At 45.8% G+C, this 25,719-nt stretch overlaps 1 protein-coding gene across 2 annotated transcripts in view; it reads left to right on the forward strand.

Moving 5' to 3' along the window:
- The first annotated feature begins 1,035 nt into the window (after positions 1 to 1,035).
- btbd8 (BTB domain containing 8) overlaps positions 1,036 to 25,719 on the forward strand; it is a 67,855-nt gene continuing 43,171 nt past the window's right edge. For both annotated transcript variants that reach the window (XM_063200909.1, XM_063200910.1), the window contains exons 1-9: positions 1,036 to 1,328; positions 2,569 to 2,752; positions 5,946 to 6,122; positions 9,421 to 9,548; positions 12,623 to 12,740; positions 18,768 to 18,857; positions 20,468 to 20,548; positions 21,236 to 21,332; positions 23,809 to 23,897. In XM_063200909.1, the coding sequence (XP_063056979.1) occupies positions 2,625 to 2,752; positions 5,946 to 6,122; positions 9,421 to 9,548; positions 12,623 to 12,740; positions 18,768 to 18,857; positions 20,468 to 20,548; positions 21,236 to 21,332; positions 23,809 to 23,897 (908 nt within the window). In that variant the 5' untranslated portion in view covers positions 1,036 to 1,328; positions 2,569 to 2,624. The remainder of the gene's footprint in view (positions 1,329 to 2,568; positions 2,753 to 5,945; positions 6,123 to 9,420; positions 9,549 to 12,622; positions 12,741 to 18,767; positions 18,858 to 20,467; positions 20,549 to 21,235; positions 21,333 to 23,808; positions 23,898 to 25,719) is intronic.

The raw sequence follows: 25,719 nt of genomic DNA on the forward strand, positions 1-25,719 counted from the left end.
GTTTTCTCTGAGGTATTATCCATCTGTGTGTGTGTGTGTGTGTGTGTGTGTGTGTGTGTGTGTGTGTGTGTGTGTGTGTGTGTGTGTGTGTGTGTGTGTGTGCGTGTGTGTGCGTGTGTGTGTGCGCGCGCGCATGTGGTTGTGTACTATGGTAGCAGTGTGTTGCATTATGCAATGTGTCATTGCCCATTGCCTTTATAATCTACTCTTCTCTCCTGTATTCTACCCTATTATGTAATTACAACCCAATCTGTTAGACGGTTCCAAATTTCTTCCACTGCACTCAATACAACATGATCAACTCACAACTATTGTCATTGGACGACCTCTGAAGGCATACAATCTCACCTTGGCGTTGAGAAAGTGGTGATCTTGAGCTAGAGGTCATATACGTTCATATACGTATTCTCCATGAGGGTATAGAATGCAGATGACAGAAGGGGATATCCAGGAGGACACTTGCAAATTTTGTTGTACCTGTACAATAACAATAAAGACATTAATTCATGCAGTCATTCATAAAAGAGCATCAGACATGATGAATGGATGCATCCTCCTGTCAGTTGGCTATAACTGCAAATTAGGCATGTTACCACGGTCATCCTAAATAGCCTACATTATGCAGCAACATTAAATACATATTGCCTAATCGTTGATAGTGGATAAAAATATGGATGGAAGTGATGTTTTTCATTTGGACTACTGTAGTTATAACTATAGCTTAAGTTATATAGGCCTACAGTAGCCTATGAAGATACTCTGATTGTAGGCCTATGAGTTTGGTTGCTTTCTTAATTTTCTGGTGTGCAATGCATGTCGATAAGCAGCCAACAAGAAGATACAACTCCATATGAAGCATTTCCTTAATGAATTCACGAAATCATGGAAATATTTTTTAACAACACACCTAAACAAGGCCGCAGCCAAAAAACAGACAGGCAGCCAGACACAACAGGAGGTAGCCTACCTTCTGCCACCTGGGCGGGGTTGCTTCGTTCTGACGTCATTGTTGTGAAGCAGCGTGGAGCCTGCCTGCCTGCCTCCGCTGAAATGACAGGGAAGGACGCCGCCGATGACAGTGGCGACAGAGGCGTGAATGCAACGGACGTTGTAACATTGTGTTGCCCTTAACATCAATATAGGTCTTTTATGCTGCACAGGCAACTATACATTGCCTTTTCACTAAGTGAGTAACTACCGCTGACAAAACCAAGTGCTGCAAATTATTTTGGCTGGCTAGCCATGCTAGCTAGCAACCTACACACCCACCACCACCACTACCAGTCAGTGAGTTGGTGTTGAAGAAGGAGGCGGATGGAGCGAAATTTGTAAGTGTCATTTTGTTTTTGACAGCAATTAATGACTCTTAATGAAGATTGCCGATATAATCTGGTCTTCCAAACTTTGGCCGCACAACATAAGTGTATAAAATAGATAACAGCGCAGAACTTGGGTGGTCCTCTACGGAAAGCTAGGTGTTAGCTTGGGTTGCTAAGCTGCGCTGTTTTGACAGGGGCAGTACTCTGGGACTGTTCTGTAGGAGTGGAACAGACAGCATCCCGTCTACTCTACGTGCAGTGTTATATTTTGGCAGACATTTAGATTTGATATTGTGCAGTACCCACTCATTGGATCTGCCAGTTTCTTGTGGGGTCTCTTGCTAGCATACTGTGAACATGTGCCCACTACCACCCTTTCCAAAACTGCAGAGTTAGCCTTTTGTCAGGCAGATAATCAAATGTACTCTTTGAGAAAATGCTTGCTTGAGCATTTTGCCTGAAGGCTCCGTGAGTGGACTTTGGCCCAGTCGGTTGCCTCACTCAACAACGTGGGTGAATTTGCGTTTTGCTCAGAGAATTCCAGGTTTCCTTAGTGTAATGTACCTTGTCTTTTTGTTGTAGGTGAGTAGTAGCCGATTATTTGATTTATGATGGCAAATGATGCGTTTGGTATTAAAAAATGAATGGACACGTTCTGCAAATCTTCTTAAGCAATGGATGCGCGAGCCTTTGGGATCATTGCACATTTGAATTTGGGGTAGCCTATCACACCAAAAGGGCCATTGGAGCCTTGGACAGAGTGTCCCCCAACTTTGTGACATTGTTATCCATATATTTTGATGATGGACCTAAGAGTTTTAGAAAGTGTTGTTGTGATGTTATTGAAGATCCACAGAGTAGTTTGCTTGTGAGAAATTCCCATTTGTTAGTTTTCTGGTGGCCAGCCAAGAAAAGCAACAAAGCAGGGCTGTTTACATATCCCTCCAAAGACAGACTGACCTAATGCCTGCCTGTTGTTTGTACTGGTCAGCCTGGCAGGTGAGTGGCCTGTTAGTAGGACACTGCATGTTTGTGGGCCACAGCAGTATGCCCTTGTCAAATAGCGGCAGCCTAATTTAATGTACTATAATGTAATGCAATGTCATGGTGCCTCCTGGCCTGTCTTGCAGGTGGTGTTTAGTGAGTAGGATACTGCAGGTTTGCTGGCCACAGCAGTATCATGTCCTTTTCAAATAGCCTAATATAATATAATGTAATGTAATGTCATGGCGATGTTTGTCCTGGTCAGTTTTGCAGGTGGCCTCTAGTGAGTAGGAGACTACAGGTTTGTGGAGCAGCGGTATCATGTCCTTGTCTGCGGGAAACCCTATGATGTCCTCTGAGGCCGCCCGTGAGTTCCACGTCAAAGAGAGGAAGTCCAGGGCTGCCCTGAAGAAGTGCCTGTCCCGAGCCCTGTCAGAGGACTTCCTAAGGTGAGAGAGTAGAGTCCAGGAGAAGAATACAACATGCACAACACCAGGAAGTATTTTAAGACTATGACATGCTGGAAAGATATGCAGGTCAATAAACAGTTTGATCACGTTGGTATTACAGCCAAACGTTAATATTACATTTGTTAATTTTACATTGTGTAATATTAATTATGATTTGTGTTCTGTCTCCGTTATGATGACCATACATTGAAACTAAGTACTGATCATGCCGATGATGTCTCTTACGAATGTTTCCACATGTGCCGGTTGAATGCAGAGAGCCTCTCGTGTCTCGCCATGTTTACATCTATGTTGCGGCACAAATATAACCTTTATCCATAATATGGATTTGAGCACTTTATTTTTAAAATTAGAATAACAATCCATAGTGGACCTCATTTTTAGCTTAATATGTCAGCAGCATTTTTGTTGTTGACTCACACATATTTTTAGTGGGGTTACTTGAATGTGAAGAAATAGGGCATCTTATAAGCTCGTCTTTGTTGTCTGATGTGACTAAAGTAAACGGGCAGTAAACAGTAGTCAAGTGCTTGTATTGTGTTGTGTGGGGCCTTCTGTCTGTGCTTGTGTGTAGGTAGCTTGGTGCAGATCCAGAATGTCGGCCTTAGCCTGAACTGCCAATGCGTTGCGCTGGAATGGTTAGCAAGAGACCGTGGGTGCTAAAAATGCTTCTCAGAAGTGTTTCAGTGAGAAGAGAGCAGTGCACTTTGTCATTTCCACTGGAGTGTTATTCACAAGAACATTTTGGAGATGGACTCGGTCTCTTCCCCTCTCTCTCTCTCTCTCTCTCTCTCTCTCTCTCTCTCTCTCTCTCTCTCTCTCTCTCTCTCTCTCTCTCTCTCTCTCTCTCTCTCTCTCTCTGCCTCTAGAGGATGGCTAAGGCAGTCACTTCAGTGGCTGTAATGTAGAGCAGGTGTAGGTGATTTAAAGTAAAGTGATGATGCTAGCTGATTTTTGGGAGGGTTCTCTGAAACTCACTGGCATGCTAGCATGTACGCACGCACACGCACGCAGGCATGCAGGGGTTAAGTATGTGTTCTGCTCAGTGGGTCACCCAGTGGGAGGGAAGGGAAGGTCAGACAGAGTGGAAGAGAGAACTGTGTGTGTGTGTGTGTGTGTGTGTGTGTGTGTGTGTGTGTGTGTGTGTGTGTGTGTGTGTGTGTGTGTGTGTGTGTGTGTGTGTGTGTGTGTGTGTGTGTGTGTCACTGCTACTCCCCTTGTTACCCATTTCGCCTTGGAGGGGGCGGTAAGACAGGACGTGTGTGTGTGTTTGAGTGTGTGAGAGAGAGACAATTAGAGTGGTGATGTGCTGGAGTGTATTTGTGTACTGTGTGTAAGGATGACAGCGAGAGTTATAATGTGTGTTTGCATGCATGCGTGTCTGTGTGAGATAACGAGGACAGTTAGAGTGGTGATGTGCTTGTGTTTATTTATGTACTGTGTATAAGAAAGACAGTAAGAGTGATAGTGTCTGTGTGCATGCATGTGTGTCTGTTTGAGATAAGTTATTTTGTGTGTGTGTGCGTGTGTGCGTGTTCCCGTGCACGCATGCGTAATTACCAATAAACACATGCTAATGAATGTGTGTGTGAGTGTATGGGCCTTAGGGTGCCGTAGTATTTCTGGGTCACCCAGTTGAATCGGAAAAAAAGGAGGGCACATGATAAGAATTGTGATGGTAGCGCTTAGGAGTCAGGCCGATGTGTCATGTTGTGAAAATTGTTGTGAAAATTGCTGTGAAAATTGCTGTCATCCCCGGAGGAGCAGTAAAGAGAGGGAGAGGGAGTGAGGGAGAATTTGGTTTTTTGTGCATTTCTTCCTAAACACAGTTTTACAGCCCAGTACTCACAATGTTACATCTCCCCTCGCAAACTTGAAAGGGCAGGAAAGCCAGCCCATGCTGTACGTTAGCTGGTATGAGTTCATCACGTCACGTCATAGCATGAAAAATGAGAAATTAAGAAATGTTTTTATTGTTCTTAATGCTGAAGTTATATTGCAAGATGTTGCCTGAATAGCAGCTTGGACCGTTGGTGACATTAAAGGGACAGTTTGGTCAATTTCAACATGCAGTTGTATTGCTCACGCTACCCTTGACTTGTCAGTACCTGGTGATGCCACATTTTTCGGCTCAGCCCTTTCCGAGATATGAGCAATTCTAATGGGGGCAGCGTTTGTTTCCATTTTTAAAAAATTAAACATAGGCCAACTCCAAATATTTTCCCAAAAGGTACTGCTGTTTGCTAGTTGTCTTCTGATGTTTTATAACCTTTTGGATGTTTTTGGGAATAAATAAAAATGTTTTTTTGAAATGTAAACAAAGAGCTGCCCCCATTACAATGACCAGGATCTCGGAAACGGCTGAAGAAGAAGAAAAAAAAAATCTCAGGCACTGACAAGTCCAGGGTAGTGTGAGCATTACAACTGCATGTTGAAATTGACCAAACTATCCCTTTAATGTGACATTAAAAAGCCATTGTTGTCTACCATGAAGCACCTGAGGCCCTTCCACTCCTGTAACCACTGAGTTACTGTCACCATGGCTACACAACAGATACAGCCACGGTGTCTTAGCAGCTATGTTTTGGTTTGCCTTTTTCTCTCCTCTCATCCCTCTCTCCTGCTTACCCTCCCTCCTGTCTGTTTTTTCTCCATCTCTGCTGTTCCTTTCTCTCCCTCCCTCCCTTCCTCCCTTTCCCTGGGTCTTCTGGCAACTCTCTTCTTTCCGTCCCTCTCTCGCTCTGCCTCTCTCCTCCCCTCCCTCTCTCGATTCTTAACTCTCTCGCTCTTCCTCTCTCTTTCTCCTCCCTCTCCTCTCCTCTTCCTCTCCCTCTCCCTGGGTGTACTGGTGTGTCTCTGGCCTCCCTCTCATCTTTCCCCCTCCTCTACTCAACTCTCCTGTCCCCTCCTCTTTCCTCCTCCTCTCCTCCCCTCTCTCCTCCTCCTCTCCTCCCCTCTTTCCTCCTCGTTTCCTCTCCTACTGTATCCTCTCGCCTCCTCTCTCCTCTTTCTTCCTCATCTCCTCTCATGTGCCCTCCTCTTCTCTCCTCCTCTCCTCTCTCCTCTCCCCTCCTCTCTCCTCTCCTCTCCTCTCCCCTGTTCTCTCCCCTGTTCTCTCCTGTCTCCTGTCTCTTCTCCTCCCTCTGCATGATGTTCCTGTGTATCTCTCCAGGTTATTGGCGGAGGAGCAGGAGGCGGATGTGTGTCTGTGTGTGGGCTCCTCGCAGCTGCGTGTTCACAGGGCGGTGCTGCTGGCCAGAGCCGCCCACCTGCTGACGGGCGCCGCTCCCAACCAATCAGAGGTGCTCCTGCAGGACTGTGACGCCGCCGACCTCAAAGACTTCATCAGGTGTGTGTGTGTGTCTGTGCGTAATGCATGCATGTTGGTGTGCATGTGTTCTCTGTGCGTGTTTAAATGTGCTCATTCTATCTTTGTTTTAATGTTTGTGTGTATGCTTGCATTGGATGTGCACAATTGCTACTTGGTACTATACTTATAAGTAGAAATTATATGTGTATAGCCACAGCCATAGTAGCCTTGATACCAAACCACCTTCCTTGTTATCTGTCTGCTGAAGCACACATAGACATTGGCATTGACGTCACTTGGAGAGAGAGGTGCTGCCAGGAACACACAAACACACACCACACACACGTATGCTCTCTCATTCTCTCTTTCTCTCTCTGCCCCCCTGATACTCCACCCACACACCTCCCACTCTCGGTTAGTGCCTCAGCGGATACTTAATTAGTGTGCTGTCTCTCAGTGTGCCCTTCTGTCTCCATGCTCAGACACACGCCTATCTCGACACGGCTACACCCTTACACAGCACTCTCACCACACCACTCCATCCTTATACAACCCTCTCTCCAGTCCATACCCCTCTAAACACACACACACACACACACACACACACACACACACACACACACACACACACACACACACACACACACACACACACACACACACACACACACACACACACACACACACACACCTTCCTGTTTCTCTGCACATGTCCACCCTTACACAGTATCCTCCATCTCCTGGCATCTGAACTCTGACACAGCACTCTCTCCACGCCTTCCCTCTACATCTCGCACCCTCATTCACACTCATCCCTGAACTCTCCTCATCCTCATCTCCCCATCTCTCTGCACTCTTCACTCCCTCCCTTCAGTCTTCACATCCCCACGTGTCCCTCCATCCCAACTAGGGATGCAAACGATTAATCGACTTTAATCAATCAATGCATTAATCGATTAAGAAGACATTAATCGCAATTAATCGACAATTCAACCTACATGAGACCCAGGTGAAATGGGCATGTGAATAGTGTGTGTGAAGAAGGGTGTGAATAGTGGGAATATTTAAAACACATTTGGATTAAATGTGGTATTTTATCTCAATTTTTTATTTAAGTTTTTAGATTAAGTAGTTTTTTTCCGAGAAACATTGAGATTTTGGGGGAAAAACGCAGCTTATCAATTAATCGGAAGTCGATCGATAAGGCTATCAACTAATGATTAATGAATTCATCGATAATTTGCATCCCTAATCCCAACACAGCATACCTCCTGCCTCCCTCTTCTCTCTTTCAGTCATATACCTGTACACACCTCTCTCTCCACAGCTCTCCACATCCATGTCCATCCCTCTGGCCCACACCTCTCTCTCCACAGCTCTCCACATCCATGTCCATCCCTCTGGCCCACACCTCTCTCTCCACAGCTCTCCACATCCATGTCCATCCCTCTGGCCCTCACCTCTCTCTCCACAGCTCTCCACACCCATGTCCACACCTCTCTCTCCACAGCTCTCCACACCCATGTCCACACCTCTCTCTCCACAGCTCTCCACACCCATGTCCATCCCTCCGGCCCACACCTCTCTCTCTCTCTCTCTCTCTCTCTCTCTCTCTCTCTCTCTCTCTCTCTCTCTCTCTCTCTCTCTCTCTCTCTCTCTCTCTCCACAGCTCTCCACACCCCACATGTCTCCACATCCTCCTCATCACCACTCTCCTCACACCTCTCCACTACACACATACAGCTCCCCTTACACTCAGCTTCGCTCCCACACACACTCACAGACACAGAAATGCCCATCTCTCTGCTCCTCACACACACTTTGCCCCACAGACCTGTATTGGTTAATGCAGGTCTGTGCTTTGCCCTATGTCGGCAGCACACACACACACACACAGCGCACACACGCCTCTCTCTCTCATCCTTAAGCGCTGTCGAGTGCAGTTAACATTTGGACGTCAGCGCACACACAGCTCTTCTCCTGCTTCTTTCGCACTTTAAACACACACACACACACACACACACACACACACACACACACACACACACACACACACACACACACACACACACACACACACACACACTAAAGAATGGAGTGAAACAACATCGCAGATTGACAGCAAGTTGGAACTATCTATTACCAAATAAAGCAAATTAGCAGTTGATTAAGTCCAACGGAGTGCCAGGCTGTGGTGTAACAATTTGTTGTGGTATTGATTTTTGTAAGATTTATTTTCAGATTTGACTATTTCTCTGGGACAGTGGAAATTGTATTTCTTGAATGCGCCTACACCCCAGATAAATCTCTTTCCCATATGGAGAGTAATGGTATTCCATCTGAGGAATTTTACCTGCCAGATTTCATTTTTGCCTGCATTTAGCTATTCATATTGCTGTTCACCGCAGTGCCAGTGTTTGACTGGCAGATGGCGCCACAGAGCATGTTTAGAGAGATTGGGAAACAGCAGCAGTGTTAGGTCTGCAGCCCCTCAGGATACCCTCCACAGAGATCGCTTATGACAGCAGCGCTAATCCCTCTGCAGTGGAAAACAGCCTTAGTTATGACGACAGCCTTATGGAAGAAAATGCATGCACTTCAGATAATACTGGGCAGTTTTTAGAGGGTGCAGCCGGCAAGCAATTTGCCATATCATCATCAGACGGATGGTCCTGAAGCATACACAATAGAAGATGTAATGTGTAAATTGATGTCAGTGATGTTAGACATCTGAAATAAATTAATGGACAATTATTTAATAATTTAATAATTTTAATACACGCTAGGAGCTTTAAAACAGGTTAAACCGAAACGCTTTAACCGAAAACGGCGCAATTGAACAACTTTGCTTATCTCGCATGAAAATTTCTCGCTGTTTTCCCTTTCATCCTTTTCCCTGGGCCCACCCAAGATGGGATATGAANCCAAACTGGCCGAAATNCTCCTTTAAGAATTAATTGTTGCCCTATGCGCCGAATGGCATGATGGGGTTAAGTAAGTAAAAGTATTAAAGTTCAAGCCTATCATTATAGCCATATTTCCGCATTGTGTTCGGACAGTTATGTACACTATATTGTTTAGGTTTCATAGCTGTAATAAGTGTTGTTGTTGATGCTCACTTGGTGCATATTTGCAAATTAGAGATTTGTGCTGTTTGTGTGTGTGTTTGTGCGTTTGGGAAAGGGGGGGTGTATTCAGTGTGTGTATGAAAGCACAAAGGATGTTGCACCTTCAATCTCCTTCTCTCTCCTCTTACCTCTCTTCCTTTCCACACTGACCACCTCGGTGTGTGTTATCCTGTGTCTTTCCTCTGACGCATGTCTCTTTCCCCTTTCAGGAGGGTGTACTCGGCAGATCATTGTCCGAGTAAGATCAGGGGTCTCCCAGGTGAAGCTCAGGTGAACGGGGTGCATGCTGACGTACCAGACTACCTGGACTCCTACTCAGGCTCTGCACCCGACCCAGGTGAGACACAGACACATACCCTACATACAGGTAACCCATTGAACTACAGACGCATACAAGTGACCTAGGGAGACACAGATAGGGTTGGGTGAGGGGAGCACATTGTTCGAGTGTCCTCTTTAGTATCTGTGTACTTACTGAGAAGCTGTAGTCCAGCTCCTTCTCTGGCCAAGATGAGACACACGGACACAGAAAAGGTGACACAGTGAACTGTTCATGGCAGGGGTGTACTTCTTAAGCTGGACTCCATCTGTGGCTGCTGCTCTGGCCAGGTGAGCCACACAGATACAGGTGACTCCCAGACTCCCAGGGTTGGGGACAGAGGATCAGCCTCAGCCCTCTTAACCTCTGTACTTAATATCTACCTGGTCCCCGTGTCCTTTTCCGACCGCGCTAAGCCAGAGAGAGAAGGGGGTGCCTTGTCTGCCTTCTTATGTTATCCTTAGTGTAAACCTGGCTGGTTGAATGCGATTGTGAGTCATTAGGTATGTATACATGGGCACTTCTGATCCGATTAGAATAGGGATATTTTTTCAATCCGATCAGGAATCCCCTTGTATATACGGCCCAATCGGAGTAGATTTCTTTGATCGGATCAGAATTCTAATCGGACTAGAAGAGGTGGTGTAGTCCGATCAGATGGTCCATGTATACACTCTGTTCCACTTGGTTGTTTGTGACGCAATCGTGTCACATATTTTAACAAATGAAGCTCTGGTTATCCTAACATTTTCACGCCACATTGGTCACTGAATTCCTGCAGAACAACTCTCTCCCACCAATCCTGGCTTCGTACTCTCATCCCCAGACTTCTTTCTTGTTTGTGAGGTGTTTTAAGTGAACTGGTGACAACAGCACGCCGGAGTGCCGCTGTTACGCACCTCCCCATAAGCGCAAGATTAAGTACAACAGTGTCGCTTGCCGCTGCACTTTCAGGAAGACTAAAAATATAAATAAAGCAAGCGATACTTTCATGTTTATCGCAGTTTCAACCATATAACCCGGCCTGTTACTGTGCACAGTCCCTGGTAACCGCGCGTTGCAGGTATTCGAACGTTCGAGGTCAATGTAATGTATACACTTCATTCCGATCAGACTAATCGGATCAGATCTACTCCTATCAGCGAAAAAAGCGCCATATATACACAGCTATTGTGGGGCCCTCTATCAGAAAGAACACTTGTGTCTTCTGGTTCTCAATTCATAAATGCAACATGTGTCTTACAGGCAGCACATCACCACGCACTGAGCTGTAGTTGGCTGTGATGGGAGATGTTGGAAACTGGAAAAAATCTTCAATTCTTCTATTAGCCCCTAATCTCCCAGCAGCTAGTGTAGCACACAGTATCTTACCAGAAAAGTCTTTCATCACTACCGTCGTACAAAAAACATTAAAGTCATTTTATGGATTGTTGAAATCGGACAGCCTCAGAATTGCTCCGAAGTAGCTACCGCACTGTTTTGCTCGGTTTGGCAAGCTTGTGTAAATATTCCATGTTGAACTTGGTCCGCTGCAGAGATACGATGACTATGTAAAAAGAAAAATGTAATGAAATTGAATGGTCTTGGTGATTCTATTTCACATTTCTTGTTACATAGATAATAACAATATTGCCTTCATTGATACGAGCACCACAATGGAACAGGCAATTTTACACAGTAGGTTGGATGCAGGGCCCTCATGCACCCCAGTGAATTTCCTTGATGTAACCTCTCTGGGACTGGCTTTGTACTGTAATCCACAGACCTACATAGATCATCACTCACTAATCCCTACAATGGCCAGCTGGGTTTTTTTCTTTGTGCATTGTGCTGTGTAATCAGTCAGCAGAAATCAATTACAAAGCCCACAATAAGCAAACATACAAGCAAACAATAAACTCATAAACAGCACTGGTGACCTGATGTCCGAAGTCTTTATCTTCCAGGGTGTGTGTGTGTGTGTGTGTGTGTGTGTGTGTGTGTGTGTGTGTGTGTGTGTGTGTGTGTGTGTGTGTGTGTGTGTGTGTGTGTGTGTGTGTGTGTGTGTGTGTGTGTGTGTGTGTGTGTGTGTGTGTGTGTGTGCGTGTGCGTGTGCGTGTGCGTGCGACTGAGAGAGAGGCCGCGTCACCCCATAAGACCACCAGAGGAGTTGTAAACACAGTGCTTAAGCCACTTATGTGCTAATCATGTTTAGCCTGGCTAGCTCGCCTTTGCCACATATTAGCTGAGCACTGTGTGTGTGTACTTCCTCAGTGATGAACACACACACACACACACACACACACACACACACACACACACACACACACACACACACACACACACACACACACACACACACACACACACACACACACACACACACACACAGAGGCTCTGGCTTTCTGGGGGAACAGTGTGTCTGCTAACTGTGTTAGCTCTCAGCACAATAACAGGCTCAGTCCAGTCCAGAACATCCACTTCCCCCCCCGCTCAGGTTACAGCATTAGGCAATGTCATGCCAATTTCTCTCTTCTATTTTCTGCCCCCTCTCTCTCTTTCTCCATGCGGTTTGGGTTATGCAGTTCAAATGAGCTAGATTGATTTGTTTGCCCAGAGCCGAAGGCTGTGTGTGTGTGTGTCTCTGCCTGCTGTTGTGTACCCAGCAGTAAGCAATGTTGCCGATTAATATTCATACACACTACTACAGTGGCAGACACTTGACCTTCAGGCCTGCACCAACATAATGACTTACCTCTCCTTCTCTCTCTCTCTCTCTCTCTCTCTCTCTCTCTCTCTCTCTCTCTCTCTCTCTCTCTCTCTCTCTCTCTCTCCCTCCCTCATTTTGCCTCTTTTGGTCGCTCTTTGCTTTTCCTTTATTTTCCCACTTCTTTCTTTGTCCTTTCTTCTTTGTATCTCTTTCCTTATCTTCTTCTGTCCTTCCCTATATTTTATTCTTTCTAACCCTTTCTGTTGTCCTCTTTCTTGTTCCTTCCTCCTTTTTCTACATGTCTGTATCTCTTTGGTTCTCTTGCTGTCTCTCCTCTCCATCTCTCTCTCTCCATCTCTCTCTCTCTATTCTTCCCCCCTCTCTTCTCTTCTCTTCTCATCAGATGCGGTGGTGTTGGAGGCAGCATCGGGTCTGGGTGCGGACCTGCTGGCTCTGTTCCAGAGGGGGGAGGCCTGTGACATCACCATCCAGGTGGGAGACAAGCACTTCTCCGCCCACAGGTGAGCGGCAGCCAATCACAGCCAAGCTTATGCCACGTCACCTTCGCATCATGACCTGTGTACAAGCTCTTTCACACCTCTACATGATTTAGACAGACTATTAACAATATCGCTTCAATGTCATTCTCCATCCATTAAATCAGCTTATGGGATGATGAAATATTCTTCAATCTTTGTGTTTGTAAAATCCAAAGTACAATATGCGGTGTAATGTAAGGCAGGTGACATTTTTCTGTCTTTGGTTTCTGAGGTCTGTGGTGTTTTGCGTTGCAATTTCTCACAACCTGTGCACAGGTCCTTATAGGATCTCAGATCTACTACCCTGACTCTTCTGTATGTATGAGCCTCCTTTGAGTGCACAGGGCAGTTAGCACCCTCACATACATACACACACATGCATACCACTTCGTAACCATGGCAACAGTGCTGTGTCTTTGGGGGCAGGTGTATTTTTTTCCCTCTGAAAGCAGAGTGGAGGACAGGAGTGGTGGAATGCATTCCTACTCTCTTCCAGCTCCACTGCAGATGGATCATGGAGATTCCCAAACATTCCCCTGGTACCCCCCATCCCCCCTCTCCCCCTTTTTTTACCCTGCATCACCACAACCGTCTTGTTTTTAGTTAATGCAGTAATGCGAGGATCATTTTGTTTTGGCTATGATTACCCGGTCCTGTGGTTGCTGCAGGGGTGAGATGGGGAAGGATGGGTGTTGGGGGGAGAGGTGTGGGGTGATTGGAGGGAATGGTTTCATGTGCATGCTGCATCATGGGTGGAAAGGGATGGTGTTGGTTAGTGTGAATGGTGCAGGAGGGATTGTGGAGGGGTAGAGGCAGCATGAGGGGTGGAGATGTGGATGAGGTTTTAGGAGGGTGGGTTGGTGTAAATGCTGCATGAGAGGGAAGGGGGGTGGTGATGGTAGGTAGCTTGGTTGGTTCTCCTAAGGACACTCATCAGTATGGAAGCCCACTGGTGACTGCAGCTCCCCCCTCCACTGCACGGCACAGCAGCTCAGCTCCCTCCACACCAGCACTAATAATCTCTCTCATCTCACAGTCACTTTCTTCTTATTCTCTCTCTCTCTCTCTCTCTCTCTCTCTCTCTCTCTCTCTCTCTCTCTCTCTCTCTTTCTCTCGCGTTCTCTCGCTCTCTCGCTCTCTTCTTCTCTCTTGATTCCCCACCCCCTCCCTCCCTCTTGCCCCCCTCTCGCTCTTGCTCTCCCTCCCTCCCTACCTCCCTCCAGTTTTGCCCCTATTTCTTCTCTGCAGATTTGTTTCCAACCTATTTACTTATTCTAACTCTGCCTTCTCTCGCTCTCTGTTTTATTAAATGGACAACACACACTCGCTCTCTCTCTCTCTCTCTCTCTCTCTCTCCTCATAATCTTTTCTATTAATCTCCGTCTGTTTCCGTCGTCAGTTATCAGCATCACATCAGCCTGTGCGACTCCTCTGCTCCTCCGCTCCCTCATGGACGTGTGTGTGTGTGTGTGTGTGTGTGTGTGTGTGTGTGTGTGTGTGTCTGTGTCTGTGTGTGTGTGTGTGTGTGTGTGTGTGTGTGTGTGTGTGTGTGTGTGTGTGTGTGTGTGTGTGTGTGTGTGTGTGTGTGTGTGTGTGTGTGTGTGTCTGTGTCTGTGTCTGTGTCTGTGTGGGGGGGCTGCGTGTGTTTGTGACTGTCGTTGGGCGTCCTTACTCTTATGCCGTTGGGTGAATTTCTGCATTTTGCTTTGATGAATTACACATGAGAACGCCACTCAGCTTCTTCGTCCTTCTCCACCACCTGCAGTAATGCACAGAAAGGCCCGTCATCAGCACACAGATATATTACACAGACAGCACAGACTCAGCATCGATAAACTACAGAGAGAAAGAGAGAGCACAGATATATTACACAGACAAGCCTGTTACCACCGTGCAGATATTTTACAGATGGCACAGACGAGCACAGCCTTAGCATCAGAGAGAGAGAGAGAGAGAGAGAGAGAGAGAGAGAGAGAGAGAGAGAGAGACTCGGCCCATCTAATCTGCCGCGATCTCTAGATAATTCAGAGCCATCTCACAGGCTGATGCTAATCTTTGGGGTCCTCACTGAAAAAAGGTTTGTGTGTTTATGGGTGGGCCCTGATGACTTTTTTGAAAGTTTTCAAAGGTTGTTCTGACGTGTGTTTGTGTCATTATGTGTGACTGACTGTGTGGCATTTCAACAACCCACTCATGGAAGCAGCACGCACAAAACCTGCCGGTGACTTGTGAAAGGACTGGACAACCTACATGCTTTATGTGGGTTTTTGTTATCCTTGCTGTGTCTTGTTAATGTGGGTTGCCGCTTGAAAAGAAACCAAAATCCTGATATCTGTAAAGCAGAAGCATGGTGTTGGTGTTCACAGCAGCTGGTTGTCATGCGTTTAGTTTTCAGGCATTGGGAAGCCAGAGCTGGCTACAGACGATATTTCTTCTCACGCTGTATGTCAGCTGATGATATGGCCATCAAATATTAAAGGGTTGTTATCTATGTTTATTCATGAGCATCATACTGCCTTAAGCACATATGAGAGCATGCACAAACACAAGTATAAACACACACATATGCACAGACACATGAACACACTCATATACTCACACACAGACACTCTATGGCCCATTAGTAGTTTCTAATTAGTAATCTTGGCAATCAAGATCAGTTATGAGGTGGTTGCGTAACTAATGTCTTCCTGCCTGTTATTGCCTGTTGGCCTCATTAGACTCTGGAGATGAGATGAGATGAGGTGCATTAATAAAATAAAAATCACACTCATATCGCCACACTACTCACTTAATAGTAGAGCGATATTGGTCAGTGGAATGTGTGTGTGTGTGTTCCAGTGATTTGGGACATGATGCTACCAGAAGAATACAAGTGATGTGATGTTGCGGGTTTCTGGTTAGAAAAGCGCGAGTAAACGAGGAGCAAGTAATGATGTGTTTGGAGGATGCAGCTTTAGTCCTACCCAGGGCTGATAGTATTCAGGCTCCATGCCTGATTTCAGGCTTGACAGAGTTTGCAAAAATAAAAACATTGATAATAATTAGCCATTAGGTTATTCTTATCTCAGAAAGTGTTATAGGTTCAGGGCTTTCTTCTACGATCAGGCTTGAATAATGGTCATACACAGGCTATTAAATGTTTGAATAATGTGTCAAAATAGGCCGTTACGTCACTATGCAGTATCTTGTCGTCGTCGTTAGAGCAGGGGAAAAAGTTCAGGCTCAGGATTTTTTTTCACTATCACCCCTGCCTACCAGTATACAGCACATTAACAGAGCGTAAACCCTTACAGACGGTCATAGACACCTTCATATAAACTGAGCAGAATTACGGTAGTTATTTAGTGTGTGTAACTTAATCGTTTGGGATCGATGGGAGAAAATGTTAGCGAAAGTAAAAATAGATTTTGTTCCAAAATAGTATTTGTCCAGGCCACATCTTTTCATGTGGTATCGTCATGATCAGACAGGTATAGATTAAGACATGAAACACAAGACATGTATCAGACCGGAAAGCTCTGTGATTTTATAAAAAGAAGCTGTTATTTTTAGTCAGTGAAATTGGAATATACAGTTTCTTGATCTCTCGCTTTCTTTCTCCCTTGCTCTCTTTTTCTTGCTCTCTCTCTCTCTCTCTCTCTCTTTCTCTCTTTCTCTCTCTCTCTTTCTCTCTCTCTCTCTCTGTCTGTGATGATGCTCATCTACAGGTGTTCCATATTTAGCAACAGCAGAGACAGATCCAGACTCTGAGACTGCATGCCCCTTTTACTGTAAAATTACAGTTGTTCCTTATTAGCAGAAATGGCATGGATCCTACCCAGACTTTTTGTGATTCTATTCCGTTGCCTGAATATTGACTGAATATACGTGCATGTCTGGGAAGATTCACATTCACACCGGTCATGCTCTTCAAAGACATTTAAACAACCAGACTTCATTTTGGAACTTGAACCCTTTAAGGAAAACATGTCGTTAAACTCCATTCATTGTATTTCATGGACAAAGCCAGTTCTCAGCCAGATCAGGGCTTTAGTTTGGTATAATCCTCCTGCCAATTAAGTAACAAACAAGCCAGGGGCATTCGTCAACATTGTCACGGGCTGAAATGAAACGCGTCCTTGCATGGTCCATGCTGTACGAAGGGGTCCAATGGGTTTTGGCCAGCGGCTGTGGCAGAGAAGCCTGTCGCTCCATAGAACAGGCTTAATCAACTCCACATCAACCCCCACTCACCTGGTGCTCCCACTCTCCCCTTGGCCCTGACCTGGGTGTGTGTGTGTGTGTGTGTGTGTGTGTGTGCGTGTGCGTGTGCGTGTGCGTGTATGTGTGTGTCTGTGTGTGTGTGTGTCTGCGTGCGTGCGTGCCTGCGTGCCTGCGTGTGCGCGTGCGTGTCTCCGTCCTTGAGTGGTAATAGTCTCTGGTCTGTGTTAAGTCAGGCCTTTGCTGTCTGTGTCACTGGCCATCCCAGTGATGGATGTTGTGCCGCATCCGATGAGACGGTCACTGCCTTTAATAATGAGAGAGACAGACAGAAACCCATAGAGAAAAAGGGAGGGAGACAGATGGGTAAGGTAGGTAAGAGGGAACAAAAGTCTGTTTATGAGAGAGAGCAAGAGATGGATTGAGAAGAGCAGAGAGAGAGAAAGTTATACCTCACTACTGCTGTCTCACACACACCACAAATAGGGACCAGAACAAACCTGGCTATTTTAAGCAATGTCTTTAGGCTTGCGTGTCTGTGTGTCAGAGAATCAGTACGTGCATGTGTCTGTGACTGTGTACACAAGGCTTAACTGTGTGTGCGCGCGTGCCTGTGTGTGTGTGTGTGTGTTTTGTGCATGTGCATTAGGGATGCACGATGTATCGGCCAGATGTATCGGTATCGGCCGATATTTGACATTTCTCAACACATCGGCCATTGGTCCGATGGGTAAAACTGGGCCGATGTTAACGCCGATGTTTTTTTTTATATGTTACGGTGCTAAAAGATTGAACTTGACGGTGACTTACATTGTTTGTCTTCTAGTTTGTCTCTATTTCTTATCTAATTTAATCACAGGGAGCTAAAAAGTGTTTTTGGAAATAAGAGGACAATCAAAAATTCCGTTTGTTCGCATCATTGTCATCTCTTTTAAAAAAAAAAGAAAAGAAAAACATCGGTATCGGTTAATATCGGTTATCGGCCAAAGCCGCAATATCAATATCGGATATCGGATATCGGTATCGGCCGAAATGTTTGACATCGTGCATCCCTAATGTGCATGCGTGTGTGTGTGAGAGAGACAGAAAAAATATATACATTTAAAAGAGAACAAGAGTAACAGGAGTGTGTGTGTGTGTTATTGGACAGTGTGGGCCAGCGTGGTATGGTCTGCAGTGTAGTCCTGCATGCTGATGCCATCTCATCCCTGATGCTGGTCCCCAGAGAGCCAGAGGATATTCTGGGCAGCAGATGAAATAATCATGAGGGTTAGTAGCCTCCACGCTGTGCAGTGTGGCCCCTGCCTCTCCCTGTAGCTGTCTGACTGGGACAGATAGGAATGGGAGTCCTAGCTAGAGGGCAAGAGACAGAGAGAGTAGAGAGAGAGAGGTTCCATTGGCCCATTGTTTCCGGGTTCTACAATTGCAAGGGGGAGGGGGGGAAATCCCCCTTTAGGCAGACCTAAGGACTGTTCTATTCAATGCTAGGAGTATTATGACACGCCCCTTTAGGCAGACCGGAACCTGTTCATGTTAGGTGCCCATAGCAACCTATTACATTGGCATATCTCTATATACTTAAAGAATCTCTGGCAAGAGTCTGGCCTTCCATGCTGTGCAGTATGCAGGCGGCCCTGGAGTCTGCGTGCAATGTGGGTCCTGCTGTTAAAAGGCGTCAAAGGCTCATTCATGCTCTTTGTAAGAGATGGAAGTAGATATTTGTTGATTTTAACTGCTATTAGTGCTATTAACACTATTGCATGGTTCAAATTAACCAATTAACTCCCTGTGTGTTTGTTTCTACAGGGCTGTGTTGTGTGCTCGATCGCAGTACTTCAGAGCCATGCTGTGCGGAAGTTGGATGGAGAGTTCCAGACAGAGCATCACACTACAAGGGTAGGTTCCAGAGACAGCTGAAGACACACAGACACACACACACACACACCTACACACACACACCTACACACACCTACACACACCTACACACACACACACACACACACACACACACACACACACACACACCTACAGTACACACACACACACACACACACCAATATAAGGTTTCAGAGACCCTGGCCTTACCGCATTAACATATGAAAGGCAACAACGGTGACGGAAGTAATTCACTTTGTATAGCTTGCGTCAAAAGAGACAAAGCATTTTGGTCAAAGAGAGGTGATTTGTGCAGCATGAGCGACAGCTTGTAGTTAAACTTAATCGATTCAAAGCCCGAAGAATCGAAATCGAATTGATCCAGGAACATGGCTGTGATTCCCAACACTGTTCGTGGGGTTTCACATGCCGTACACTTTCAGGGCAGGTCTCACAGGATCTGTAATGTCCTGTGATTGCTCACCGCCCCATCCTCAGTTTTACTGATTCCGTTCTTCCCAGCTGCCACAGTCTTATGTAAACCAATCAGTCAAATGTAAATTCAACATCAATATCTTGTACTTACAATGAGATGTGTTTTTTCACAAATATGCCTTTCTAATACAGCACTTAATCATTAAAACGAGTGCAGTGCGTTGTTTTGTGCCTAAATCCCCTTAAATGCTTCGGCCCTGGTTGTGTGTATGTGCAGTAGGCTATTTATGCAGTCTAGGTACCGAATTTGGGAAGAAAAAAACGCAACAGCAGTTCCAGCAGTTTTTGTTCCGGAACATTCCGTAGCGATACTGATAGAACACTGGGACATTCCCTCGCTGCCTTGATAAAACACTTGCTGGAACACATTCCTTAGTTGTCCTGATAGAACACTGGATGGCTTCCCAGTTGTCCTGCTGGAGCGCTGGTGTTCTCCTGCCTGTAGTTCACAGCACTATACAGGTTATTATATCTCCTCAGGCTGCAGATCTGCAGAGGAGCCTGATGGATCCAGCTACTAAATAATGCACTGCTTTCTCATCTGCATCTGTTAAACACACACACACACACAGACGCACACTTGCACAGACACACACACTTGCACACACACAAACACATATGTACAAGTACATATACATAGAGGCACAAATGATTGCTCTTGCACTCTCTCTTTTGCACGCACGCACGTACGCACTCACTCACGCATATAGGTGCAGAAATGTATTCCCTGTCTCTCTCACTCACCCCGTGCTCCTGCTGGCATTTCCATAGCCCTGAGGTCCCTGTTTGATCACCTCACCTAATTCCCTGTATAAATGGGCTTTATCCTCTAAATAATTGAATGGCCAGGCAGCATAATAGAGAAACGGCAGCTGCACCATCTGTTTCCCCGAGTCTCAGTGCTCTTGTGTGTATGTGTGTATGGAATTACTGTTACCTGTTGGCTTGTTTACCTGTTTGGTTGGCTTTCGCCATCAATGCTGTTTTAGTCTGTTTTGTGCTGTGTTTCATTGCTTGAACTCTAATCTCAGTGACAAATGAGTTAGCTTGTTTGTGAGTTTTGTTTGTTTGTTTGTTTGTTTGTTTGTTTGTTTGTGTATGTAATAATGCAGTATGTTCCCATATCCTATGTGCAGGCTGGGCCCAGATGAGATGGAGGTCCTGCTTCACTTCATGTACGGCGCCATCCTGGACCTGCCACCGGGGTCCAACATCAGGTAAGCGGCGCTCAATACAGTCACAGCTGCACCATGACATTGCCACAAGCATGGCTGGAAAGTAAAACATAGTAATGGTGGGGTGGCGTCCGCGCCAATGTCTTATCCTGAGCGTTTCGCTCGGTGCGTAATTCCAAGAGCCGTATAATGAAAAGGAAGAAAGGAGTCACAGACTGGAGCTGAATGCAAAATCAAAAACTGTATTAAACAAAGCCGAAAAAAGTGAACAAAACCGACAGACAAGGGACAAACGTTTCGGGTCTAGCCCATGATCAGTGTTCCCAGTTTGAGGAAAGTAAAACATAAAATGCAGTTTGCTATAGTGTTGAAGTGCTCCCTTGTGATGTATACTGTACTCTATATACTGGAAACTCCAAACTGGTGTCAGGAGTCTGAACCTCTCAATCTTTTATATATGTAAATATATATACATTATAGGGCATTTTTACCTCCATTTCGATAGGACGTATGAGAGGTAAATGAGAGTATGAGACGTATGAGAGTATGAGAGGCAGGAAGTGAGTGGAAGAGAAAGACAGGAGGAGGACCGGCAAATGACCCGGGCCGTAATCGAACCCGGGTTGTCAGCGCAGCAACCCAGTGCCCCACCGCGAGGCCACAGCAGGGCCCTGAACCTCTCAATCTAATAATTGTGTGCGTGTGTGCGTGTGTGTGTGTGTTTCTCAGTCAGGTGGTGATTGCAGCGGACATGTTGGGTCTAGAGGGCCTGAAGGACGTTGCTGAGATGGTGCTCACACGAGACTACTGCCGCTTCTTCCCCAAGGTGACAAATGCACACGAACACAAACACAGTTTTAGCCATTCACACACACACACACACACACACACACACACACACACACACACACACACACACACACACACACACACACACACACACACACACACACACTTAGACTCACTAAATTGCCATTTCACAGCCTACAGGGACACAATACCATTAATACTAAACTGGTTTCCCCATGGATATTTGACTTGGCTGCAAGAAACACAAAGGAATGGTCGATTTTAGTTTATCACTACGAGAGACTGCTATGGGACTACTACAGGCTTAGTCATTATGCCCCATAAGAAACGCTGGTGTCTGTTGATCTGTTGTGTTGAGCCAGCATATTTTGACAATGGAATCAGATTATTTTTAATGGGCTCAAAGGCTCCAAAATGGATCAGGCACCTGGTAAGAGGCATCCTTAATGCCTTATTGTCCAGAGTGATGAACAGTGGGAAAGATGCCCAAGCAGCTTGTTGTGGTGCTGCTGTTGTTTGCGGTGAGAAACGGAGGATGTTTTTTGCGTCAGCAGGAAGAAAACAAAGCAGCTCGCCCCACTTTCACCCTGTCTGAACCTCTCAGTGTCATCCAACACCCACCCTCCCCAATATGTTCACTCCTCTATCCGTGTCTCTCTTTCTCACTCTCTCTCTCTCTCTTTCTCTCTCTCACGCCATTTCTCACCCTCTCACTTTTCCTCTGTGTCTGCTTTCCTTCCTGTGCCCCTCCCTGCCTCCCTCTCAAACAAAAGGTTTTGAACCATCATTCTCTATCTCTCTCTCTCTCTTCCTTCCTCCCTCCCTTCTATACATTCCCTCTTCAACTCTTTCATGTATCTTCCTCTCTTCCTCCTTACTGTTTTCCGCTGTCCGTTCCTCTTTCTTAAACTAAGAGTTTTTACTCGTCCTTCTCCCCTCCCCCCTCTCCCTTTCTCTCTAACTAGTTCTTGCCCTCCCCTCTTTCCTCTCTCCTTCTCTTCTCCCCCTCCTCTAGTACTGCAGTGCTCCAGCCTGACAGCTCTCTGTCCCTCCTGGTTTGACTCTCTGCTCTGTGGAGTGGAGTGGAGTGTACTGTGTGCCAAAATGAAAAAAATGCTACTGCAGTATATCTATGTGTGTGTGTGTGTGTGTGTGTGTGTGTGTGTGTGTGTGTGTGTGTGTGTGTGTGTGTGTGTGTGTGTGTGTGTGTGTGTGTGTGTGTGTGTGTGTGTGTGTGACATGTATGCGTATGTGTGTGAGTGCCCAAGGCTTGTGTGTGTGTCTTTGTGTGCAGTGCCACCCTTGCCCACGGGCTTGTGTGTGTGTGTGCCTCTGCAGTGCCACCGTAAGCTGAGCTGTGCGTGCGTGCATGCGTGTTTGTGCGTGTGTGTGTGTGTGTGTGTGTGTGTGTTTGTGTGTGTGACATGTATGCGTATGTGTGTGAGTGCCCAAGGCTTGTGTGTGTGTCTTTGTGTGCAGTGCCACCCTTGCCCACGGGCTTGTGTGTGTTTGTGTGTGTGTGTGCCTCTGCAGTGCCACCGTAAGCTGAGCTGTGTGTGTGCGTGTGTGTGCGTGTGTGTGTGTGTGTGCGTGCGTGCGTGCGTGCGTGAGATGCCACCCTTGCCCCCACGGCAGCAGCCCTACAGCATCTGGTCTCTCCACACTGACATCACCGCTCTCACAGGCTTCCTACTTTCATCTTGGGTTCCGCAGTGCATGCGTGGTTGCATGTGTTCGTGTGTGTGTGTGTGTGTGTGTGGGAAGGGATGGGGTGGGGATCATGTAGTGGGAAATGGAAGCTGGGATTTGTCCCCCCTTTAGCTTTGGTTCAGAATTTTGGCACTGCAGAAAAGTCATAACTACTGAGAGATAGAAGGGAGAGAAACGAGGGGGAGACATATCTAGTGAATGAGAGTGAGGGGAGGAGGGGATTAGAGAGTGGGAGAGGAAAAAGAAGAAGAAGAAGAAGAAGACAGAGCGCTTGTCGTCCTCTGCTTCCTCTGTTGCTTCGGGCACTTTCCATGGCAGAACAAAATGGCAGAGGAAATGCCCCCTTCTGATATGAGACCAGACTGACAAGAGAGGAAAGAACAGTTGGATGATTGTCATGTGGAGTTCATGGGGGTAGTGAATGAGATTTATAGAGAGACATGTACCTGTTTTACACCCAAACAAACACTACATTTTGAGGTATTGTCAACCTTAGACTGAACCCTAAATAAAAGATATGGAATTGCAGTTAAAGCAAAGCCAAAAAAACAAAGCAATTGCCGTACTAAAGCAACTTAGAGAGCGAGTTTGAGTTTGCATGTGCTTGCATTAGTTTTCAATTAAAAAAAAAACACATAATAGCAGCAACAACCACAGACCTCACTGTCCTTAACTACATTTTGAGACCATTGTTATCAAGATCTCCATCCGTCTGTCATTTTCCCCTTTTGATTTGGAGCTAAGGTGGCTGAGCCCTGTTTCCTGTCTGTCTTCTCCTGTAGCCAGTGGATGGAGTGCAGAAGACGGTCCTGGAGTGTCTCTCCATCTGCCAGACCATTGGCCTGCACAGCCTCTTCAACTCCTGCCTCAGGTACGTGCTAGAAGGGCTGAGACCAGACAAGACCTGTGTGTGTGTGTGTGTGCGCACGCGTGTGTGCCTATAGAGCTTGTTCTTGTGTGACCATTGTGAGCTGCATCTCTGCTGAGAGAATTCTCTACCATAATAGGAAAGATACCAATCCTAATCAGCTATATCCTGTTCTTAAACATGTCTATTTAACAATTCAACGCTTAAACATACCACAGTGCAGTTAATTGCTTGAGACATTTTTTTGTGTCTGATCAACCTTAACTGTCTTATGCTATTAATTACTTGCATCAAGCTTTGTATCTGTACTCATTTGGGATCGAAATTGAAGTATGAAATGTGTGTGGATGTGATGTGAGCGCTTCTGGGCATGCAAGTGTGTGATCGTGGGTCTGTGTACTTGTCTTTGCCTGTGGGCATGCATATTTGTGTGTGATGTATTCTTGTGTGATCCGTCTATTGACTATTCCGTCCCTGTCGAGTCTGAGACACGAGCAATATAACTTTAATAATTCTCTCCTCTCTACTCAGTGGCTTGGCATTGGTTGCCTGCAACATAATAAAAATGAAAAACAGGTGTGCACATCCAAAAAATATTTTCACAGGTGCCAGACAAATATTTCATAAGCACTCGGTTTTGCTCCAGGAGAAGAAAAAAAGTTTTTTGTTTTTTGTTTTCATTTAAAAAGCCAGGCTTATGAAATGTCTGCAACATAATGAAAATGTTATTAATCCCCATAGCTCCACATTAAAGGCACCCTGTATATATTTTCACTGTATTTGTGAACTTCTCTTCACTCGTTTCACTACCCATCTCCCTGTATTTGTAATTCTGTGTATTTGCAAATCAAAGGTTCTTATAATGCAAATGGAAATCAGTTTCCTATTTACAAACACAATGTGGCCTTGGCACTCTATAGATGTGATCCAATTAGCTTTTCCAGAGCAGGACACTGAATGGGCCTCATCAGTCCTCCGTTGTGACCCACTGTGGAGACCTATTGGAAACCACCCATGCTGAGACCAGTGTAAGTGACCTTAGCGAAGATCTAGTGTAAATGACCCATAGTGATGTATGTGGAGTGATGGTAGAAGACCTTCTGTAAACCATCCTAGCTGAGATCTATTGTAGGTTACGCTCGATGACATATTTTGAGTGACCCCGGGTGACCTATTGATGTGTGTAGTGTAGTGATGGCGCTTTTAACAGAGCCTTCAAGGTCAGATGGTCTTCTAGAGAGAGATTGAGGGATGCTCTGCTGATCCATCCATGTCTGTTGTTCAAGCACTAATTTATAAGCCTCCATCAGAGAGAGAGAGCCGTATTAGTGCCGAAACATCAGCAAATCGAAATTAAAGTAGTGAAACGTGTTGCACTCTTTCTCTACAAACGGACAGCTATGGTACTCCAAAAAGCTGCACCTGCTGACAAAAAACATTCAAGGCGTGCGGGCCCTTGCAAAACCACCCACGTCTTTCAAACTTCGTCAGCAACCGTAACAATCGCACATACGCACGCACGCACGCACACTGTACCTCCTCATTATTGGTATTTGATGTCAGCACGTGGTTATTGCAGTGGCTGGCCTCTTTATTTGGGCTGCAGTACTCTTGCACTGGCTTGGTAAACAAGGAGAAGAAAGTGAGCTGCCTTATTTGAAGTCAAGCCAAAAATAGCCCACTAGAAACTTCAAACTATCAGAAAATAACTGAAGAAGAAAGGGCTGCTGTACTGGTACTTTATACTGTATATGTGTGTGCGTGTGTGTCTATGCACGTCGCCTAACTGTGTGTTTTCTCTGCTCCTGTATTGTATGAGTGTAGA

This window comes from Engraulis encrasicolus, chromosome 6 (assembly GCF_034702125.1).
Source record: "Engraulis encrasicolus isolate BLACKSEA-1 chromosome 6, IST_EnEncr_1.0, whole genome shotgun sequence".
Taxonomy (NCBI): Eukaryota; Metazoa; Chordata; class Actinopteri; order Clupeiformes; family Engraulidae; genus Engraulis; species Engraulis encrasicolus.